Here is a 22458-nt window from a genome sequence, read left to right as displayed (position 1 = left end):
GCATCTTGGTGCATGATGAAAAAATTATAGACTTCCCTCAGTCAACACCTGGTAGCAAATTTTGTTAAACACGTGACAAACTTCCTATCATTTCTTAACTTGTATCTGTATTTTTCAGGATGTAGCCCCAATCACCTTTTGCTCCTAATAATGTAAAATTTTACCTTAAATTTAAGTGGACTCAGTGAAAGTGGCCTTTTCTGGTACAATTACCCTGGGATAACAGCTCCTGAAGATACCACTGAGATCCAGTTTAGTCACAGGGTCCCCATGTTGGAAGGGGAGTAAGATTTCAACCAGTCAGACCTCTGCTTGAGGCTTCAATCTTTGCTCTGCGTGCCCGCTAGCCAGCAGTCGTCCAGCCTCCGCATCTACACCTCCACCCTGGAACGTGACCAGCTTTTGAGACACCTGTTCTGGTGTCCCAGCTCTAGAATATCATTACCTTCCTTTAATGAAGGGATAAAGGAACATTTCGTAACGGGAGCGAAGTTTTCAGGATTCCTTAGTGAGTGCCCTCCTTCCTAATCATCCTTTCTCCTCCCAACCCGTACATCTCATACCTGAAGGGTAGCTCTGCCACTTGTCATACTACTTCCTTTCACACTGTGAAAGGAAGGCCCAGTCCCCTTTCTCTACAACAGTGTGGTCCAAGGAAATTCTAAAAACAGTTTCTTATCCACGTTCCTAATGGGAATAGAACATGGAAGATACTGCCCAGAAATTTTCTGATCAGCTTCATATAGAGTGAGAAGAAACTTCTGCCCCTGTTTTCTTTTGGCTTAAGGATTTTCTAATTTAGCACAGACCCACCCCTCTGTTTTGTAGGATAAAAAAGGGGTCCCCCGGGCTGGTACTTGGTTAGTTTCCAGAGATGGTGAAGCCCTCTGACCTCCCTGGTTCCTGGGGAGGATGGGATACCCACGGTGGGCTCTCTGAGATGGCTGGGCACACTGTCACCTGAACTGCCCTTTGATGCTGCCTCTAGAGATTTGGTCTAAACCAGGGATTCCTCAGAAAGCTGGCATGATTGTGTTCTCTATACTGGAGAATTTAAAAAACAAAACAAAAACAAAAACCGAAAAACGCCCCCATGGGGCTTCCCTGGTGGCGCAGTGGTTGCGCGTCCGCCTGCCGATGCAGGGGAACCGGGTCCGCGCCCCGGTCTGGGAGGATCCCACATGCCGCGGAGCGGCTGGGCCCGTGAGCGATGGCCGCTGAGCCTGCGCGTCCGGAGCCTGTGCTCCGCGACGGGAGAGGCCACAACAGTGAGAGGCCCGCGTACCGCAAAAAAAAAAAAAAAAAAGAAAAAAAGAAAAACGCCCCCATGAAAGTATTGAACATAAAGGTACTTTATAAAGTATTGCAAAGGTTTATCACATCCCACTGTGGACATCTGCAAATATTTGTTGGGTGAATTTTATTCCCCATGACAGGTAGAATATTCTTGAAGACAGAGAAACTTGCTGCAAGATGGACACTCAGAAGAGCCGGAGGAAAATTCCGGTAGACGGTTCTCACGATCCGGTCCAGGAGTCAGCAGTCCAGTTTTGTGGTCTCTCAGATCACACTCCCCACTCCCCAATGCCCCCTTTCAAATAGGAAACGGTCTTGGAAAGACAGCTCAATAGTTGGAGGATAAATGTAGCAAGCCTCCTACTCTGCCATGAAGGTATATGGGAGCGTAAACCTCTCTCTTTATCCACTATCAAGAGCATTTCTGCATTCTAAAGTGTTAATGCTGGAAGGCGGGCCGATCAGTTAACATCCTCTTGGTTTTCAGCTAAAGTTCTTCTGCTGCTTTAGGAAGACTTCCATCTGATTAAAGAAAACACTGCATGGACCACGTACAGCAGAGTGACTACGAAGGAAAACACCTGAAACCAAGATAAGTGACAATTAATGGCCGTGCGTGGGGAGAGGGAAAGGCACGGGCTGTCCACACGGGGGTCGCCACGTGCATGGCTTGCGCCTGACAGCCCTCAAGTCTGTGGACTGCCCCTGTCTTCCCAGCACACACGCAGACATGCTTTCCTGCAGAGCCTGGGTGCGACCCAGAACGCTCTCAGCCCAGACTCCAGGTGACCTAAGGATATCCTGAACTTGGTGTGCGAGGTCAGCTATTTGCCATCACACATCATCACATCGGTGCCGTCCAGCTGGAAACGAGGGCCCTCAGAGACCCTTCAAGCGATCATCGCAGGGAAGTATTGCCCTGCTCTTCATGGAACACTTCCTTCCTGCACACCAGTAAGACCAGAGTCCACCAGCTGTGATCCCAGCGGCCTTGGCTAAGAGAGTTTGCACACATGGCTTTGCTGCCTGGACGTCTTCAGACCCCGACCAGAATTGTATTCTAAGATTCTGAATTTCACAAGCATGGGCCGGGGAGCCAGGCCACAGGAAGTGAGGCACTGGACTGGAGGAGGGATTTTGAGCTTTCGGCAAAAGGAGGGAGCTTCCTGAGGAAGCTACTGCTGGGAACAGAGGCTGGGAAATGTGGCTCTGACCTGCCGTCGCGCACCTGGGCGCCATCTATCCTATCACCCTGCTCTGGGCGGCCGGCCCTGAGGGCTGCCGGCTCCCAAGCAAATATCTGCACCTGGCTTGTGACCTTGGGTGTAGGGTCAAGAGTTTCTAACCCAGGCATAACGTCAGGGCGGCTACACTCCCGTGACTGTTGAAAATTCCCCTAAAACCAGCCGTAACTGTGCCTGCTCTTCCCCTGCCTCCACACCTGGGCGAACCCTCACCCTCACTGCCGGAGGCGGTAAGTAACCTGAGTTATTTAATAACCAAGGTAAGAAAATTTATCTGGGAACCAAATACCCTGTCGGAAGGGAGCAGTCACACACGAGCGAGGAGCCCCTCGAAGACCCCCTGCCCATCAGGAGGGAGCAGCGTACTGTGGCGGGGACCCTTGGCAGGGGCACCTCTGAAGTCCCCACAGGAACAGGAAACGCTTATTTTAAAGGGGGGGGTCGAGAACTGGCACACGGGACATTGCGAGCCAGGGCCATGAATGGACATGAACTTGGGCCCTTAAAAACCCCTCTCCCTGAACAGCTGCCATTGCCCACCACAGTTAAGATCCAGGAACCTCTAGATTTCTCCAGAAATTTCCAGCTACTCTCAGGCAACTCTCACCCATCTCAGGGATGGATCCCTCTGGTGCAGATTCTCTGCTGCCAGCCGAGGAGAGAGGGAGAAGCTCAGCTTGTGAGGCAGGTGAGGAGTCCCCGAGGGGTGAGAGGAGGCCAGATGCTCCCAAAGGCCAGGGGTGTGCGGGAGGTCGCGAGATGCCTGCTCACATCCCCGGCTGCCCCAGGCCCCCGCCCCAGCCTGAGACCATGGGCGGGGCATGTGGGTGTTGGGCGGGGTCTGGGGTTAAATCCTGAGCGTGTCATCGTGATCCCGTCTGCCGTGTGCACTGGGCACAAACTGCTATTTTGAATAGAAAGGCGGGAGTTGACATTGAACCGGGCTCCTGTTTCCCCTGGGGGGCTCCAGCCCCGCGTTGCCGTCTGCCGGCAACATTTAGATTCCTGACTCCAGCCCTGCTGACTCTGCCCGGGCCTCCTCACGGTTCTCCAGCTCAGCTCCCAGAGATGTGGGGACGTGATCAGTCGTGGAAGGGATACATAGATGTTGCTCTAGTCCTCAGTGGAACACCAAACAGCAAAGAGAACGAACCTCTACATCCCCACCCAGCAATGTGGGTGAGCCTCACGAACCTGAGGTGAAGAGAGGGAAGCCAGACCTGGGAGAGGGCACATCACGCTCATGAGGATCCAAAGCAGGTGAAGTGGAACCTGAGCTGGAAATCAGGACAGTGCTTAAGGGGCACAGTGGCTGCAGCAGGACAAGAAGGGGGCTTCTGGGAGCTGCTTATTATGTGGTTTCTTAATCTGGGTGCTTTGTTACCCAGAGGACTTGTGAATTATGAATAATGGATGGATTATGGGCATTCACCAGGTTGTACACGTGCATCCAGGTCACCTCTCTGGATGCCTGTTTATGCTGCATTCTGATGGAAAGTAAAAGGCAGAAGTCAGAATATGGGAGAGCCTGGTAGAGCCCAGTGGTTCTCAACTAGATATCTGCCCAGTGGGCTGGTCATTAACTCCCCGCTCCGGCATTGTTCAGTCAAGGGCCGGCCCACTATCCACATTCCATCTACATTTCACTGCCCTCGTCTGCAATAATTTTACAGAAATGGTTGTCAAATGCCTGGCTGATGTCTGTTCAGAGAGAAGGCTTCTGGGGTTGGGATGGGGGAGGTACGTGTGGGTTCTCTTGCGAGGGGGGGATGAAACAGTCCTTTGAAGGTGACAGAGGAGGCACATGACCAGTCTCCCAAGAGAGGGAAGGACAGCCAAGGTGCTGCCTGACTGTGCTCCTGGTTAGGAACCAGCCATCCTGGGAGATGCGCCCATATGGGGGAGGGGCCCACGCGGTGGGACATTTGAGGGGATGCCAGGGACCAGGAGGCGGCCATGCTTATGGAACTGGAGAGTTGGCTGGGAGCTGAGGGGAGTGTGTGGCTTCCCCAGGGAAGCGGGTGGGCCCCGGGGGACCAGCAGACGGGCTTTGAGGAGCTTTCCCCCAGACCCCTCCCTCTGGGAGCAGGAAGGGCACCCTCACTAACCCCCTTCCCAGAGCCCAACTGCGCCCACCCTGTGGGTTTTCTCTCAGCCTCTGCTCTACCCTTTCCAAAGAGAGGCGGGGGCGGCACGGATTTGGCACCTGGGGCGGACAGCTTGTGGTGTGTCATCACATTTGACCTTGGGATTTGCTTAACTCATAGGTCGATCGCTAGAAATCTGAGTGCTATTTCTGAAACTTTTGCTTAGTTCTTAAACAATATCCGTGGTTAGAAATGCATCTGATATCATGAGTTAGCACACTGGTGCCAGGACACACATGCACAACTCTGGGAAAGAGTTCCATGAAACAATACATTCTCATATTCCCCGTCATCTGATCCATTCCGTCCACAAGAAAATCAGGTCATGACCTCACAGCCCGCCATGGATCTGGTCCCCCAGTTGGAGGCTGTTCCTTTTAAAGCTCAGAGACCTACATGCAGTGTGCTCCCCGGACACACAGTTTCACCCCCATCTCACCTCCTAATGGGGTGAAGGAGGTTACAGCCCTGTTCCACCCATTGCTCATCGTGAGGCCTTGGACGGAAGTGGTTTAAGCGCTGTCTCATTCTCCAGGGAAACAACAGGAATTACTGTCCCATTTTATAGATGAGCAAACCGAGGCTCCGAGGGCACAACGGGACTTGCACAAGGAATGGGCGAGTGTGAACTCCAGACTTCCTCCTGCACGGGTTCTCAGAGCTGTCAGGCAGGAGACACCGTCGTCAAGAGATGAAGGCCTAACCCCAGCAGCAACCATCCACGGCTGGGGGTCTGGACATGCTGCGCGTGGCAGGGCCTCCCCACAGCCGCAGAGCCTCCCCACAGCCTCAGAGCCAGGGCCTGGGAGACACCGGCCACTCGACTTTCCATCTGTGGTCTCAGCACTGCCCCCGCCCTGACTGTGTGCTTCCCTGGAAGACACTCATGGAGAGCCAGGAACCCAAGTGGCCAGATGTTCTGTTCACACTGGTGCTAAGAGTGTGGGTGAAAGAGCACCTGGCCTGGACACCAGGCCTCTCCAATTCCTGGTGACCCTGGGGCAGGTTGTGCATGCTCCTAGGGCCCTAGTTCTCCATCTGTGAAATGGGTATAACGGCACCTCCCTCCTAGGGCTGTTGTGAGGGGTAAACAAGGTTGTTCACAAGGGCTCAAGACAGTGCCAGGCCCCACGGTCACGTCTCCTCCCGCATCTGCCTCAAAGCCCACCCAGGCTTGGACCCCTGGTCAGTGCCGGCCCGGGCAGTGCAGCACTGACTGATGGCTGAGGGAATCTGGGGCACATCATTTCCCTTTTCTGAGGCTTTGTTTCTTCAGAAATGAGGAGAAGATTTATTTTATGCAAAATTTAGTGACCTAAAAAAATGCGGGGAGGGCCCGGGCAGCCTTCCGCTCAGAACCTTTTTAGTGGGAGCTGTGAACAGGACACATTGACCGGGGACTCACCACAGCAGCGATGTTTTCATGGTAATGTTTGTAGGGGAAGCCCACTTGCAGCTCGATGGCGGCCAGAGCTTCCAGGACAGAGGCACCAAAGTAAAACAGGGAGGCGATACAGTGGTAGGCTGCATCCTGCAGGGTGAGAAAGGGCCATTAGAGAAGTGGGGCACCCAGGTATGGAGATGTGGGGCAGCTGTGGTCCCAGCAGGGCCTGTCCACCCCATCTGTCCCTGCCTGGCACGGACCAGGTCCCCCGTCATCATCTGCTACTCCCTTTGACACCCCCCCAACCCTGCCCCCCTCCTCAGAGACATTGATTAACCAGAGCTGCCGAGCTGAGTTATCTCACTGGTTTGGGGCCAGAGTAAGGACTTTAATGGAGGAAGGATACTGCTTTCCCTTGAGGTGGGATCTAGTAAGGGGTGGGGAGGTGGCCCTTTGGGATTGGTAGAAATTGGTTCTGGACCTGAGAAGTGTCAGCTGTGGCCACAGTCCCCAGTTCGGGTGTGGCCTTGGTGGCCAATACAGAGTGAGAGGCTCAGGCCATTTTCACTGTTGTGTCGTTGTTAGCTTTTTCTTGGGGGGAGCCAGGGATTGGGACTCCAGGTATGTTTTAAAAGCAAAAAAGCACTAGGACAGGTTTTTGAGTCGTTAACGATCTGGAGGTGCTTTCTAAAGTCTAGGTCGGAGGCCCCTTGAGACCAAGAGGCCTGGCTAACAGCCCCACCCCCTTCCAGGGGAGGTAGGGGCAGGTGGCCCTCGTGTAAGTTTACCCCCTTCACGGGCCTCAAAGCAGAATTCATACGCAAGAGCGATCACAGGCCTTCCTTCTTCCCGGGCCACGTCCCTCTCTGGTGACCCTGCTCTAGAAGGCGGTGACTGAGAGCTGGGCAGGGAGCGTGGCCTCACGCCGGGCAGCCAGGACCAGCCCCCAGCACCCTGTCCCCTCCCCCGAAATGGAAGCCAGCCCTCCTGGGTGGTGGGAGATGCCAGCTGGCCCCTGGCAGGTGCTGGGTCGTTGGGCTGCCAGTTTGCATGAAAAGGGCGTTCACCCAGGAGAAAGCAGAGCAGGCCCACAGAGGATCAGGCAGCGACAGTGACGGTCCGCTTCTGCCTTCGCCTCTGCCTGACCTCCTGCGGCGGGGAGCCCCGGGCTGCTGTGGGCAGCTCGGAGCTGAGGGCCCGGCCGGCTCAGCCTTGGCGCGTGGGCGGGAGACGTGTTCGGGGGACCTCACCCAGCACTGGCAAAGCCAACCTGCCAGGGGCGAGGGTCCAATGCCGCACCCCACCCCCACCCCCACCTCACACATCGCAGGACTGGGACTCACCAGGGTGATCCAGGAAGTTCTGCTGCCATGGGCACAAATTACATACAGGAAGAGCAGGAGGGTGGTGACTGTGAAGCAGAACACAGACGTGAACATGACCCAGCCCTGGATCAGTGGGATGGGCACGTGGGACGAGGCAATCAGGATCCATACCAGCCCCCCAAAGACCTGCAGACGGAGGGAGAGAAGGGGCGAGGGTCAGACCCGGAGAGCCCATGCCCGGGTAGGGCCAGACCCAGAGGTCACGCTGCGGAGCCAGGGGCACTCTATAAATGTTGACTCAGTTAATCCTCACGACATCCCTGGTGAGTGTGGTACTGACCCATTTGTGAGATGGGGAAACAGAGGCACCTCTGAGTTAAACATTTGTTATCCCTAGAAAGGACTGAGGCCATCCAGTTTTTTTTTTTTTAGTAGAAGGGCAAATTCTGAGATTATATCCTTCCTGGTATTTTTTATGGAAAAATATCCTTTTTGTTTTGTGCTGGCCATGCTGCACGGCTTGTGGCCCAAGGCTGGAACCCGGGGCCATGGCAGTGAGAGCACCGGGTCCTAACCACTGCACCGCCAGGGAACTCCCCCAAATACTCTCTCTGTTATAAAATGGTAGTGGCCAGCAGATTCTTTTGGTCTTTACTTGGCAAAACAAATTAGCCACACTATATCATTAGCATTTAAGAAAAAAACTTGACCTTTAAAGCCCCAAGTCCCAGAAGTTCTCTGACTTTTGGAGATGGGGTTGGAGTGGGGAGGGCCCAGGTCAGCCTGGTCTCCTCCGAGGTGAGAGAAGCATTCCTCCCCCTGTCATTTTCCAGAAGACATCCCACTCGGTGTCCTCAGGGTCAGGGAGCCCCATGTTTTCAAGAGAAGCATAAGGACAGACTTAGGGTTCGTCATCTCAATGGTACAGTCCGGCTCCCCCTGTGGACAAGGTACAACCCAAGCTGGGATTTCCTGTACTTGTCTTCCCTTCTCCTTGTCCCTCTCCATCCCGCTGAAGTCACCTCAGCCTCCTCCACCGACCCCACCCAGAGAAGGACTGGGCTGGGACGCGGGTGGAGATAGTCAGAGGGTCCAAGGTACTGCAGAGCTTGGCACCATCCTCCTGAGGGTCGGGGGGCTGAGGACGGGCTGCCCTCCCAGCCCTGCATCCCCTGGGGTGTAAATGCACGTGGTACCCTGACCTTGTCTCCCTGCACCTGCTGCCCACTTGCTGGGGAAGAGATGGCACTTCCCCAGGTGTTCTCTGAGCCTCTTAGCTGAGAAGCTTCAGGAGACCATCACATTTGGGTAGAAAAAAAATCAGTGCAGTGAAGAATCTGGAGTTATCAAAACCACGTTGGGTCTGATGAACCATATGTGGGCATCTCTGATCGGAAAACTCCTCTACTGATGACTGAGAGGCAGTGGGGACACACTTTCCAACTTACAATTAAGTGGAGCAAAATCGATTAAATAAAAATCCTCAGACTGCGGTAGAGTAAGACGTGTGTGCAGATTCATCCATAGTTGCCTTTAAGATCAAACAGATTGCTGGGCCTTTCTCATAAGGGACGCTTAACAAAAGGATGTGATTGTGCCGATGGCTGAGACAGACTTGGATTTAGAAGGCACGAGAGCGTGGCACGGAGAAGAGGGTGGATCTGGCTTGCCCGTCCTGTGAGCGGAGGGCTGCCGGCACACTGCGTGAGAGGGCCTCTCCACCGGATCCGCTGCAGGGTGCTGTAGCATGTGGTTCCACCTCTCGGGCCCTGGCTTCCTCCACTGTAAATGGCACTTGGCAGCTCACTCTGCATGTTGGCGGCTGGTGTGAACCGCCTGAAACTGCGGGCGTGAGTGTGAAGCTTCTGGCCCTGTGCCCCCCTCACCACGCAACAGCAGAGGCAAAGCTGCTCACCCAGGATGCCGGCAGCCCAGCGCAGACAGACATAGAGTCAGCCGGTGACAGCGCGGGACGATTGGGCAAAGCAGCCCCGACTGGGCCATGGCCCCAACTGAGTCTTGAATGGAGAGGTGGACTTAGGCCAAAAGGTCAGGATGAGGCTTTCCAGGGGAGGAGAGGGTCCACGCCAAGCCCAAAGGATGCTGGAGCAGCAGTGAGGCCTTGGGAAGGCCGTGAGTTGGCACGAGGCTGGGGAACAGGGAGTGGCCGGAGGTGTGGCTTGAGGAAGGGTGACCTTCACACAGGACTGATCGTTGGGCCACCTCAAAGGCGTCCCCAAGCCCCGCTCAGTGGAAAGCCGAGATTCAGCATGAATCATGGGGCAAAGCCAGTGCCTGCCTCAACTCCACCTACAAAGTTTGCAGAGAGCAAACAGAGCAAGTACACAGCACCCACACCTAGGAGATAAGGCATCCCGGGCAGGGAGCAGTCCACTCCACCCTGGCCTCAGAACCCTACTGGCAAATATTTGTCAGGAGCAAAGGGGTAGGTGAGGGTTCAAGCACTTCCCTTCCTAAAGAGAACCCGAAGGGGCTCCCAGCTCTCAGGAAGCACCCCCAGAGGCAATCGTTTCGACACATCAGTTACACAGGCGGAGGCGTGGCCCCAGTCTCCGTTCATCTCTGTCAACAGGCCAGATTCCCACCACCCTTACCTGCGCCCAGGTCACCGTCTTGCATAACATCTCTTAGCCGAGTGGCCCGAGAGTCACCAGGGTTGAGCTCGCTCTCTGGGTCCCAGATCCCCACGCTAGAAAACGGGGATGGGGCCTGGGCTAAGGCTCAGTGGTCCTCAGCCCTCACTCTACGCTGGAATCGCCTGGGTCACCTCGAAAACCCCAGTGCCCAGGTCTCATGCCAAGGAGAGAAGCAGAGTGATAGGACAAGAAGCAAACATCCCAGGCTCTTTGCCAAAGGCTTTGGAGTATGTTTCCGTAACACAAGCGGTCCATGGATGGAGTTTTGGGAACTCCTGTCAAACAAGGAGAAATGGCTCCTGTCTCCCAACGTCCAGCAATGCCGGCCAAGATGCCTCTCCAGTTCCTGACTGGCTCTGATACAAAGTTTCCTTTCCTCTCCTTAAGCGTCCATCCCTGTCTTGCTCTGAACGTGAGAGTCGCTCATCCTTGGGTGTCCTCTAGACACGGGGACACAGCCTCAGTGCCCATGAATGGCGTGGAGCTGGGTATCTGAGGCCTCTTCCCACCCTGGTGGTTCAGGACTGGAAACCGCCCATCTTTCATTCAGTGTGCTTTTGGAGGCTGAGCAGAGGTGAAGTTCTGTAAGAACCGAGGATATCGTACAAATCCAGACAAAAAATTTCCAAAGACTTAAAAAAGTTTTAATCTGTGGTCTACCCCATCAAATGATTTTTGTGAAAAAAAATTTCCTCAGGAGATGGTCTTGGGGAAGGTCTCACGTGAACTCAAGAGTACGTTCTTTTTTCTTTTCTTTTCTTTTCTGAATTAATCCAGAGGAGGCAGGCAAGGATGGTTAAGGGTGTATAGACTTCAGAATTACTGAATCTGAATCAGCTCTGCCACATTTTGCTGGGTCACTGGTTGTCTCTGGGCAAGTTACTTCCTCTCTGGTGCCTATCTGAAAAGTAGTGATAGCAGTACTGCCCACCCAATGGGACCGGAGCGACATGAGTTTTTATCTACAGGTGCCTGGCACACAGCGAGTGCTCTAAATACTTGCTGTCATAGCTGTCATACGATGGGGCGAAGCCTCTCCTGTAACCGCGTGAAAACCCCAGTAGGTCAAGATCTCGACGTGCACAATTATCCCCTCCAGACCTCGTGGGGACCCAGAATTTTAAAATAACTTCAGAAGCATCAAAAAGAGAAAAACCTACAATCTCCCAGAAATCAAAGGCTGAGGAAAATGTGTCTGCCTCTGCCGAAGGAAACACAAAAGACATAAAAATATGAGAAAGCCTTCCTTCCAACAATGAGCTTTGGTTACAACAGTGGGAAAAGGACTCCTTCCGCACATTCTTGAGATTGGTAGGGTGTCTCCATTGCTTGTGCAGGGCTGAGAGCTCTGGGTCCACAATTGTCCAGTGTTTTTGCTGCAGGACCTGGATCACTGAGGTCAAGGCAGAAGAATCGCTCACATTCTCTGAATATTTTTCTGGGGCTCCATTTTACTCCGTCAGGGTTGCCGCAAGCGGTCACTCTTCCAATACCAAGGCAAGACGTGACCCAAGGAGGACGTCCACGCGGGGCTGTTCACACACACACCTGGTAGTAAGTCCCTCGGGGCCCAGTGTCAGAATTCCCAAGCTCCGAGGGCACGGTGTGGTCTCGAAGGCACATGTGAACAGGAGCTTGTGCCTTGAACTCTTGAGAAGGAAACCGGCCACAGAACACAGGAGGCACACCCAACCCTGAGCCGTCCTGCTACTTCGGTCAGGTGGGCAAACATCACCTCCCCAGGGGGGAGAAGAGAGATGGACGCACCAGTGAGACTTTTCCCGGCTGCCGAGGGCTCCGAGCCCTTAGGTGCTCTCCCAAGGCCACCAGGAACAGCAAGTCCGATTTGTGTTTCTGGAAGTGTCTCTATCCACTGGGCTCTTTTGGCAGTCAGGGGTCATTGCAATGCTGGGAGGGCCTAGGCAGGTGACTTGACCAGTAGAGTAACGGTGTTCCAGGAGAAGCAGCAGTCCCAGCTCTGAGCCTTGGGTGACTAAAAAAATCAGTCATTCCGTGAGGTAGAGTAGAGGGCATTTTCTTGTGCGTGTGTGTCTGGAGGCTGAGCTACCGCAGAGAAGGGAATAGGCACCAAGTCAAGAGGGCTTAGGCACCAGGCAGCAGGAGAGTATAGGGAGAGGGAGGTCAGAGCACCGAAGCGTTCCCCAAGACCCACGAAAAGGGGTCTGAGAGGGAGGCTGGGGGCTCTTCCTGTTCTGAAAAGCAGAGAGAGCAGGAAGCAAACACTAGTTGTCGTATGAGCCCCTCCACCCTTGTATGGAGGAACTGGGCTCCCAGCAAGCGAAGGAAAGCCTTCCTTCACTTGCTCACTTACTCAGCCACCCCTTCGTTCATTCATTCACTTATGCATTTAACAGATCCTGAGAGGAAATGGCAGCCCTGGGGGCAGGTACGTCCAGGGAGACAGACTTTATTCCAAGACACGCTAGTACATGGAGCCCATCTCTCCCGTCCTGGCCTCTCTCCTCCAGTCTTGCTGCCAAGCCCCACTCAAGCAGCTCTGGGGCCACCAAGGGCAGAGGCAGGTCCTGGTGAACGTCGGGGCCCCGGTGAGGGTGACCGGCTGAACACCTCTGCCCAGGAGAGGGAAAGAGCCCAGAAATGTGCACAGCGTCCTCTCCTTGGACCTCATGGAGGTATCTGGGGCAGGTCAGAGATTGTCTCTGTGGGGACCCTCTCCCCCTCTGCCAATTGAGGAGTCTGACCTCTGAGTCTACGCCCATGGTGAACACCAGGAGTGGTGCTGAGGTTCCGTGACTCAGTTTACCTATGCCAGGCGCTCTGCCCTCCTGGCCCCATTGTCGGCAGGCTCCTTCCTTCTGGGGAACCATCATTACATGACCCTCCCAATATAGACTTAGATAAGGTCCCTTTAATCTGAGGGTGAGACCAGCACCCAGGGGACCTTGAGTCTGTTGGTGAAGAGGAGGATAGAGGTCTGGGATTCCAAAAGACAGGGTGGAATCTAAGAAAAAGAAAATGTCATGAAGAGCCTAGGGGTAGGACGGGAATAAAACACAGACCTACTAGAGCATGGACTTGAGGATATGGGGAGGGGGAAGGGTAAGCTGGGACGAGGTGAGAGAGCGGCAGGGACATATACACGCTACCAAACGTAGGGTGGACAGCTAGTGGGAAGCAGCCGCATGGCACAGGGAGATCAGCTCGGTGCTTTGTGACCACCTAGAGGGCTGGGGTAGGGAGGGTGGGAGGGAGGGAGCCGCAAGAGGGAAGAGATATGGGGACATATGTATGTGTATAACTGACTCACTTCGTTGTGCAGCAGAAACTAACACACCATCGTAAAGCAATTAGACTCCAATAAAGATGCTAAAAACAAAAAGCTGTTAGTTCACGTCTGCAGCTGATATTAACAGGGAGAGTGTGGACCGGGAAGTGGCCCCCTGTCCAGGCCTGAGTCCCCCTTCTCTCAGGTGAGCAGCCACCCCACCTCTCTCCGTAGCACTGGTCCTTAGCATGCAGGGGTACTTCTCCCCCTTCCCCCCGTCCCTCTCTTTCTGCCCCCTCCCCTCCCAGCCTGACTGTATTCTAATAGGAACCAAGGCTCCAGTGTGGAATTTCAGGTCAGCTGAGTCTGGCTGTGTGGCCCTTTTCCTCACTGCACACGCACATCAGTGTGGGATGGGCTGGTGACAAGGCTTTTCTTTTAGCTCCTACATGTATGTTCTAGGTCTTAGGACCTTGGTGTATTAAAATGATTCAACACAGGGGTCGTTTTGCCCCAGTGTGAACAGACTATTTCTCACATGGCGGGAGGGACAGAGAGCCTTGGCTAAGCGTGGCAGAGAATCAAGGCTACTACATTACCCTAGGAAGTAGTTATGCCACCAGAAGCTACCCATCCAGAAGCTACCAGGAACCACAGCTTCCCACCCGAATGCAGAAGACGGGTCAGAGCCCCACGATGCAGAGAGTACCAGGACCCTGCTTCATGCCCTGAGGAATAATCTGGAACCCGTGAGGAGTTGGCCCACACCTCCCCAAGGCATCAGTGCTTCAGGGACCAGGGCTGTCATTCACCTGCCGTCCTCACATTCATCAGCATCCAGAGAGAACACCTGCTGGGGCATCTCATCAGTGCCTGACCCTGGTGGCCTCTGGTCCAAAGCACCAAGTCCAGGGACCTATACTTGAGAGCCAAGAAGAAGCGCAGCTGGGCTTGTATCAGGGGTGGAAGCCAGGGCTCAGCGCGGAATCCAGGGGGAGTCGGCTCCCAGCCCCCATCCAGGTCCAGACTGGCTGTTCCCATCCTGCCTGGAGGCAGGCCCCAGGTGGCCCAGTTCCCATGCCCAGCCCTTCCCTCAGATAATGTGTCCTGAGTCCAGAGCAAAGCCAAGCTATTCTTGGGTAAAGAAGATGCGGTACATATATGCAATAGAATACTACGCAGCCATAAAACAGAAGGAAATAATGCCATTTGCAGCAACATGGATGCAACTAGAGATTATCATACTAAGTGAAGTAAGTCAGAAAGAGAAAGACAAATACCATTTGATGTCACTTACATGTGGAATCTAAAATATGGCACAAATGAACCTATCTACAAAGCAGAAAAAGACTTACAGACATAAAGAATAGACCTGTGGTTGCCAAGGGGGAGGAAGGGAGAGGGATGGACTGGGAACTTGGGGTTGGTAGATGCAAACCATTACATTTAGCATGGATGAACCACGAGGTCCTACCGCATAGCACAGGGAACTATATCCAATCTCCTGGGATGAACCATAATGGAAAAGAATATTTTAAAAAAGAATGTCTGTATGTGTATCACTGAGTCCCTTTGCTGTACAGCAGACATTGGCCCAACGTAAATCAACTATCCTTCAATTAAAAAGAAAAAAACTGGGCTTCCCTGGTGGCGCAGTGGTTGAGAGTCCGCCTGCCGACGCAGGGGACGCGGGTTCGTGCCCCGGTCCGGGAAGATCCCACGTGCCGCGGAGCGGCTGGGCCCGTGAGCCGTGGCCGCTGAGCCTGCGCGTCCGGAGCCTGTGCTCCGCAACGGGAGAGGCCACAGCAGTGAGAGGCCCGCGTACCGCAAAAAAAAACCCCCACAAACCAAGCCATTCCTAAGGCTCTGCAGAACCAGCCTCGGCTGGCAGCACAGCACACCTCCCCAACGCTCCCCGGCAGCCAGCATGGAGGGAGTGGGTGCAACAGCCAGCCTTTGTCCTGGCCTGACTTGAGTGTGAGCTGTGCCTTGCAGGGACATCTGGAACCTGCCTACTCTCTTCTGAAAGCACTCGGGCAGAGAGGGGGGCCCATCTGCGTCGAGTTGGGGGTGACCTATGGAAAGCTTAAAGGCAATCTTTTTCAAGGCAGCTTCGTTGTGACGACATATGCACGCGGATCCTGGAGCTGAGCTGTATCATCACGCTTAGCGGTTTCTAGAGAACAGCTCAGAGTCACTGACTGCTGATCAAAGCAGGCCTCCCATTCTTGAAAACCTGGAAAAGTCACTTCTCAGCTGCAAGGACAAACCCCTGAGAGACTTCTACCTATAATTCTTCCCCTCCCTTTAGAGAAGAGGAAAGGAGAAAACCCAGCAGTACCCTTACCTCCTTCTAAACAGCTCCAGGGAGGGAGGGGCCTGCAACACGAGGAGAGACACAGGGCCAGGAGTCACACAGCCAGGGAAGTGAGGCTCGGCCACCGTCCTGCACTGGCAGCAGGGCCGGCCCGCCCTCTCTGGTGACTGTAGGAGAGGTCCCTGGCTGGGGCAGCAGGACAGTTTCCCCAGGAGCAGAGAGGGTGCTTCCCCTGAACCCAGGAGAACCTCAGGGCGCCTGGCTTCTTGCCCAAGCCTTTCACTGAGAGCTGTCTCCAGTATCCTGTCGCCCATTTAACGTTGAGGGGTAGACTGGCCTCCCGTTGACCACTCCAAACCTAGCTGGAGGATGCGGGCCGTGCGGTGCTTATCAAATGCAGATTCCTGGGCCGGCCCAGGACCTAGTGACTCAGGACCTCCAGGGTGTTTTTGACGATAAGGCCTAGGCAGCTGTGAGCTCCCCCAGTGGCTCCGAGCTGTCCCTTCACTCCATGCGGGGGGAGGAGAGGGAAGCAGGCCTTGCCCAGCGCTGCCGGGTGGGCAGTGCGGTCCCTTCCGCTGTAGGCGCAAGTTCATCGTGGGTGTTTGGGTGAATGCAGGAACCTGCGAGAGCTCTGCTGTCACTGCAAGAAGTGCCACTGGAGGTGGAGGTACCAGGCAAGCTGTCTCCCCTCGCTGAGCCTCAGTTTCCTCCCACCTCTTGAAAACTAGGTTTCTGTGACTCTACATCTCTCATCTCCTAGGGGTCATGCTGCCTTCCCAGCGCAGCCAGGATGTGGACCACCCGTCAGCAAACGGCTTTGTCATCCTGCAACCCCCCACCCCCGCCCCCACAGGTGCTGCTGTTCCCCAGACAGGTGAAAATCTAGGGCAGGTGCCAGGACTCTTCTGGTCACTCGCAAATAATAAAAAGTCCTCAGTCACTTTGGGTCCTAGAAGCAGTCTCATTCCAGTAACTACTACGTCCAGTTCACTGTAAGAGTCGACACTGCCAGCTGATTCCGGGTGGCTTCCCTCTCCCACCCCCGCCCCCCAAAGGGCACCCTGCAGGCTTTGCCGCGAGCCAGCTGACCTCCTCTGGGTCCTCCTGCGCACTCTGAGGGGCACACACTCTTTCCAAAGAAATCTTCTCTCAATGTCCAGCCATTCTATCCGTGGCTCCACCTCTAGCAGGCTGGGGAAGAGGCAGCTGGGTTAAAGATTATTACATAACCTGTTTTCCGGTATCCCCTTCACAAGTTTCGAAAGGGAGGTGTCTCTCCCACCACTTGGGGAGACCAGAGCTGGCCAGAGCTGAGACCAAAAACATCCTATGTTAACATCCCATTTTCTGAACATGTCCCAGCCCCTGGCTTAGAGGGAAGAGGAGGAAGGGGAGCCAGAGCCTTGGCTCCAAAAGGACAAATTTCCTTGGGTGGCAGTGGGGGAGGGGAGACATTGGGCGTTCCACCTGCACCTGAATGGGGGTACACCTGTGACCCCACCGTCTGCGACAGCAGCGTGGCCTCTGCGGCTCTGGGGTGCTCACGGAGGCAGGGTCACACCACCTGGTTGGGCCTGCCTTCCCCTTCCTGTGAAGACCCTGCAGCTCTCCGAAGTCAGGAGCTCAGGGGGAGGGGTGCAGGGCCAGAGGTAAGCTGCCCTGCGCCACCCTGAGCTACCAGCCTTCCCTGCTCTGTGGGCAGTTTCCATGTCTTGGGAGCTGGGCGGAGCTCCACCCTGTTAGTCCTGGAGGCTGAAAGTTTGGCATCTGCACCTCGCAGGCTATTGGGAGGTCAGGCATGAGAATATGGACTGAGAGTAATCAACAACTCGCTGGACCACAGATTTAAAAAATAATCGAGCATTTCACACCCTCTGGACTAGCAGAAAATTACAAAGTCTGACTCTACCAAGTGTGGCAAGATGAGGAACAATGGAGACTTTCATAAGCTGCTGGTGGCGTCAGGAAGTTATACAAGATGGCGACCCTGTTTACGAAAGCATGCAGTGAGTCAGAGTCTTGGAAGGGTCCTGAGCAAGTGGGGGTCCTGAGCTTAATTAAGCTTCATCAGCTTCCTGGAAACTTCACTTCTGGCTGTGTAAGTTGGAATAACCCTTTTGGACATCAGTGCGCTAACATCTGGGAAAACAAGGGTGTGCATTCTCTACGACCCAGCAAGTCAAATCTCTGTGTGTTCCCACAAGAAATTCCCAAAAGTAAGGAGGCAAATACAAGGATGTTCTCTGGCAGTTCCATCTGCGCTATCAAAATGCAACAGATTGGAAATTGCCCAAATGGCCATCAATGGAAGACTGAATGAAGAGTGTCAACATGTATAAACCTCAGAACAAGGTTGCGTGAAAAGCACGTTGCAGAAGGATGTGTACGGGGTGATAGTACTTTCGGAAAGCGAGAAAATATATAAAACCACACCATGTGTAGTCATAGATAGTTAGGTGTGCCGTAAAGGTCTAATCTTGAGCACACATTCAGCCCAGGGGTCGTCCTGAGGCTGGAGGGAGGAGAGATAAGATAAGATAATCGCAGAATATCCAGGGGGCTTAGATGTCATCTGAAAGCTCTATTTCCTTAATACTGAGAGTAAATAAGGCAAAATATTAAGATTTGACATAGTTGAGTGTTAATTACATGTCTGCCTCTTAAAGTATATATACTTTTCGGTCATTTTTGAAATAGTTCTTAATTTAAAAAAATTGATTTGAAGTTGGTACAACAGAAAACTGACCATTTAAGATGGACCAGTTCGATGGCATTTAACACATTCACGATGTTGTGCAACCATCACCTCTAACTCCAAAACATTTTCATCACCCTGAAAGAAAAGCCCACACCCATTAAGCTGCTCCCAATTTCCCTCTCCTCTCAGTGCCTGGCAAACCACCAATCTGTGTTCTGTCTCTATAGATTTACCCATTCTGGACATTTCATATAAATGCAGTCATACACTATGTAACCTTTTGTGCCCGGCTTCTTTTACTTAGTGCAGTGTTTTCAGGTTTATCAACCTGTATCAGTACTTCATTCCTTACTACAGCTGAATAATATTCCATTGCATGGAATATTACAGTTTGCTTATCCATTCACCCATTGATGGGACATTTGGGCTGTTTCCACCTGTTGATTATTGCGACACTCATGTTCATGTGCCTGTTCAGGTCAGGGCAAGAGGAGGAGGGTGTGCTAGAGTCTTTTGCCTGAAGCCCAATTAACACACTTAAAAAAAATTATTTATTTATTTGGCCATGCCGTGTGGCTTGCGGGATCTTAGTTCCCCGACCAGGGATCGAACCCGGGCCCCTGGCAGTGGAAGCACAGAGTCCTAACCACTGCACCGCCAGGGAATTCTCAACACACTTTCTTATGATTCTTGTTATAATGCTCCCCAAACAGCTACAAAGGCAGAGTAAAAAACTCATTAGAGCAACTCAAGAGATACTAGCAAGTCATTTTGTTGCTTAAAAATCTCTCTGCCCCATCTCACCTCACCTTTAGCCATCATCACTTACAGTCACCAAATTTTGCCTCTGTAAATACAGTAGCCTCTGAAGGAACCACCTATTACTTATTACACACGCTCATTTTCAGGCCAAGTGCGACTGGAAGCGCAGAGATGAGCCATTTGGGGAAGGAATGTTCCAGTGACTGCAAGCCCCTTCCACTCTGGGCCTGGGTGTCCCTACCATAAATGGTGTGGCTCAGCTTAGAGGTGTCCAGGGTTTCTCCTAGATGTCACTTCCTTGATATGGTGCCATCAAGCAAACTTAACCCCTCCTTCCCTTTCCCCCAACCCTCCATGGATGACAGAACCTGCTCGCTTTGTGGTTCACACCCTCCCTGACCGTCAGGAGGTGAGAAGCTGGGGTCCCGTGTTTAAACAGGCTTGCACGTTTTCTTTTCCAGCTGACTCTCCAGGCAACCACTTCTGCGGTGGGGACGCAGGGAAAGGAGTCTCGGAGCCCGTGGAACGGCACCCACAGAAGAAATACCGCACCCGCTCCCCACCCCCTTAGGTGGGGCCCTGGGGCCCTGGGGCCCTGGGGAGTTTAGGCTGAAGGAGGGTCTGAAGCCCCCCACGGTGAACACTTTACCGGAGCCCAGAGTAGGAAGCGCTTTCCTGCAGCCGCGGGCTGAGGCTGTGCGGCTCCCGTGTAAGGAGGGACCAGCCGCGGTGCAGAGGTCTACAGACCGCTCAAGGTCAGCCAAGGCAGGGGACGGCTCTCACAGGTCCCTCTCCCCTCGCACACCCCACACTGGGCACCGTGGCTGTGGCGGAGCAAACGACAGCGTGTTTCATTAGTTCCAGATCAGAGTTGTCGCGAATACCTTCACCAGAGACGTTCAAGAGAAAATAATCCGGATTCGGCTCCTCCTATGACACCAACCCAATCTCCACACTTCGCTGGGTAAAGGTCAGGTTTCTTTAGATGATTTTTAAATTTTTAAGCAAAATCCTAACCCTGGAAAGAGCTGGGCCCCTCTACAGGGACGTCGCTCTCCAATAAGGGCTTCCTCTGCGCGGCCCATGGGAGACAGGTCGGGAGCGCAGCATCGGAACCGGCGGGCAAAGAGTGGACCGGGGCCGGCTTCGGATATCTGACCCGTGTTGTGAGTTCGTTTTTTCCACCTAAGTCTTGGAGACGGTTTCCCCACGGCCGTTAGCTAGAAGGGGCCAAAGTATGAACTGCGGGGTGGGCGTGCGGGAGAGTCTTTCCTCCCCGGGCCCGGCTACCGATGCTCAGGGACCCTCGCTGCTTGCGGATGAGTCGGCACGCTGTGCGGATCCCCCAGGGGAGCGCGCGGCACGACCCACCCCATCCCGCCCTCCCCGGCGCGGGCGCGGGCGCGGGGCGCGGGGCGCGCCCGCCACTCACAAACTCGAAGATGAAGAGCAGGTCCGGGAAGGTGATGAAGACCGCGAAACCGCTAGGCAGGCTGCTGCCGCCCGACGGCGCTGAGGGGGCCATGCTGGTGGGCTGGCGACGGCCTCGGAACCGGACGCGCGCGCAGCTCTGGCTCTGCGCTGAGCGCTCGCTTGCTCGGCGGAGCTCAGTGGCCAGGGCGCCCCCGCGTGCGGGTTAAGAGCAGGGGCGCCCCTGACGAAGAGGGAGGAGCCCCGGCCGCCGCCCGGCCCCCGCCCTAGACTGAGGGGCGCACCCCAAGGGACCTGCCCAGCGCCAAGGGCGCAGCCCTGAACCACCCCGAGGTTGGGGCGGGGGTTTGACTCCTGATTCCCACGTCTGGGCGCCACCTCCCACCCGGAGCCAAAGCTACCGCGGTGAGGCGCTTCGCACCCTTCGCACACTTGCGTTTCTTAAGAATGATCACCGTCAACCACTAGGCCCCCCCAAACTCTCCACCGTGGCACCCCTCGGGTCACCACTGCTCGAACTGTTCTTAAGTTGGAGCTCTTTCATCTTTCTGCTGGGCGAGTTAATATGCGTGACCTCTGGGTCCAGGCTCACCGTGCGACCAGTTCCCTGCCGTGCAGAGGCGGTACTGAGACCAGCTCCGGCCACCCATTCCTTCTCCCTGCACCCTCAGAGCCTGGAGCTCGGAACGCTGCACCCCGGTCCGCATCACTCCGTGGTGGAGCTGCTGGGCGATGGCTTAAGGACAGTCACAGGTGCCTTGGACCTTGGAGGGTGGAGGGGAGCCAGCATTGCTGAGGGCCTACTAAGTGCCCAGCACTGCCATAGGCTCTTTGCACACGTGACCTCATTTAATCCCACAGAGCCTTTCCAGTCGGTGTCATCCCACCTACAGGCTCAGAGTGGGGAAGGAACATGCCCGGGCCACATGGAGGGCAACTGGGCCTCTTGACTCTAGAAGGCAGACTGTCCCACTGCCTCCGTGCCCCCTGCATAAAATCCACACACTTGAAAACTATATCTGTGAGTCTGCTTCTTTTTTGTTATATTCACTAGTTTGTTGAATTTTTTAGATTTCACATGTAAGTGATATCAACAGAATTTGTCTTTCTCTGTCTGACTTATTTCATTTAGCACGTCTTCCAAGTCCGTCCATGTTGCTGCAAATGGCAAAATTTTATTCTTTTATATGGCTGACTAGTATTCCATTGTGTGTGTGAGTGTGTGTGTGTGTGTGTGTGTGTGTTTGTGTGTATGTGTGTATATCTCACATCTTCTTTATCCATTCTCTGTTGATGGACATTCATGTTGCTTCTCTATCTTTTCAATTGTAAATAATGCTGCTATGAACATTGGGGTGCATGTATCTTTTCAAATGAGTGGTTTAGTTATACCCAGGAGCAGTGTCAGATGGTAGTTCTATTTTTAGTATTTTGAGAAACCGCCATACTGTTTTCCAAAGTGGCTGCACCAATTTACCTTCCCACCAACTCTGTATGGGCTTTCCCTTTTCTCCACATCCTCGCCAACATGGATTAGAAGAATTAATATTGTTAAGATGACCGTACTACCCAAGGCAATCTAAAGATTCAGAGCAACCCCTATTAAAATACCAATGGCATTTTTTGCAGAACTGGAACAAATAATTTTAAATTTTGTATGGAAACACAATAGACCCTGAATAGCCAAAACAATCTTGAGAAAGAACAGAGCTGGAGCAATCATACTCCCTGACTTCAGACTATACTACAAAGCTACAGTCATCAAAACAGTATGGTACTGGCCCCAAAACATAGATCAATGGAACAGAATAGAGAGCCCAGAAAGAAACCCACGCACTTATGTTCAATTAATCTATGACAAAGGAGGAAAGAATATACAATGGAGAAAAGACAGTCTTTTCAATAAGTGGTGCAGGGAAAACTAGACAGCCACACATAAAAGAATGA

General features: G+C 53.7%; 1 protein-coding gene across 2 annotated transcripts; it reads right to left on the bottom strand.

The window, feature by feature from the left end:
* Nucleotides 1-1331: 1331 nt before the first annotated feature.
* Nucleotides 1332-20711, bottom strand: LOC102978706 (myelin and lymphocyte protein). Of its 2 annotated transcripts, XM_055088897.1 has the most exons (5): nucleotides 20513-20711; nucleotides 7415-7582; nucleotides 6093-6218; nucleotides 3735-3817; nucleotides 1332-1877 (listed from the first exon to the last, which is right to left on the bottom strand). In XM_055088897.1, exons 1-4 carry the CDS (start codon nucleotides 20603-20605, stop codon nucleotides 3782-3784), a joined length of 423 nt encoding a protein of 140 aa, XP_054944872.1. In that variant the 5' UTR covers nucleotides 20606-20711; the 3' UTR covers nucleotides 1332-1877; nucleotides 3735-3781. The 2 variants fall into 2 exon arrangements, with proteins under 2 accessions (XP_054944872.1, XP_007118524.1); XM_007118462.3 differs by lacking the exon at nucleotides 3735-3817 and having other exon boundaries at nucleotides 20513-20710.
* Between the last annotated feature and the right edge of the window lie 1747 nt (nucleotides 20712-22458).

This window comes from Physeter macrocephalus, chromosome 12, assembly GCF_002837175.3.
Source record: "Physeter macrocephalus isolate SW-GA chromosome 12, ASM283717v5, whole genome shotgun sequence".
Taxonomy (NCBI): Eukaryota; Metazoa; Chordata; class Mammalia; order Artiodactyla; family Physeteridae; genus Physeter; species Physeter macrocephalus.
The sequence above is the reverse complement of the archived record's forward strand: the minus strand, read 5'-3'. Positions and strand labels throughout refer to the sequence as shown.

What these genes read in the sequence shown, in the direction of transcription:
- LOC102978706 (XM_007118462.3), bottom strand. Translation starts at nt 20,605, where the DNA reads ATGGCCCCCTCAGCGCCGTCGGGCGGCAGCAGCCTGCCTAGCGGTTTC. An exon ending in TGCTCTTCATCTTCGAGTTT is followed by an intron (nt 7,583 to 20,512) that starts GTGAGTGGCGGG and finishes CTCCGTCTGCAG; the next exon opens with GTCTTTGGGGGGCTGGTATG. An exon ending in GAACTTCCTGGATCACCCTG is followed by an intron (nt 6,219 to 7,414) that starts GTGAGTCCCAGT and finishes CTCACCCTGCAG; the next exon opens with GATGCAGCCTACCACTGTAT.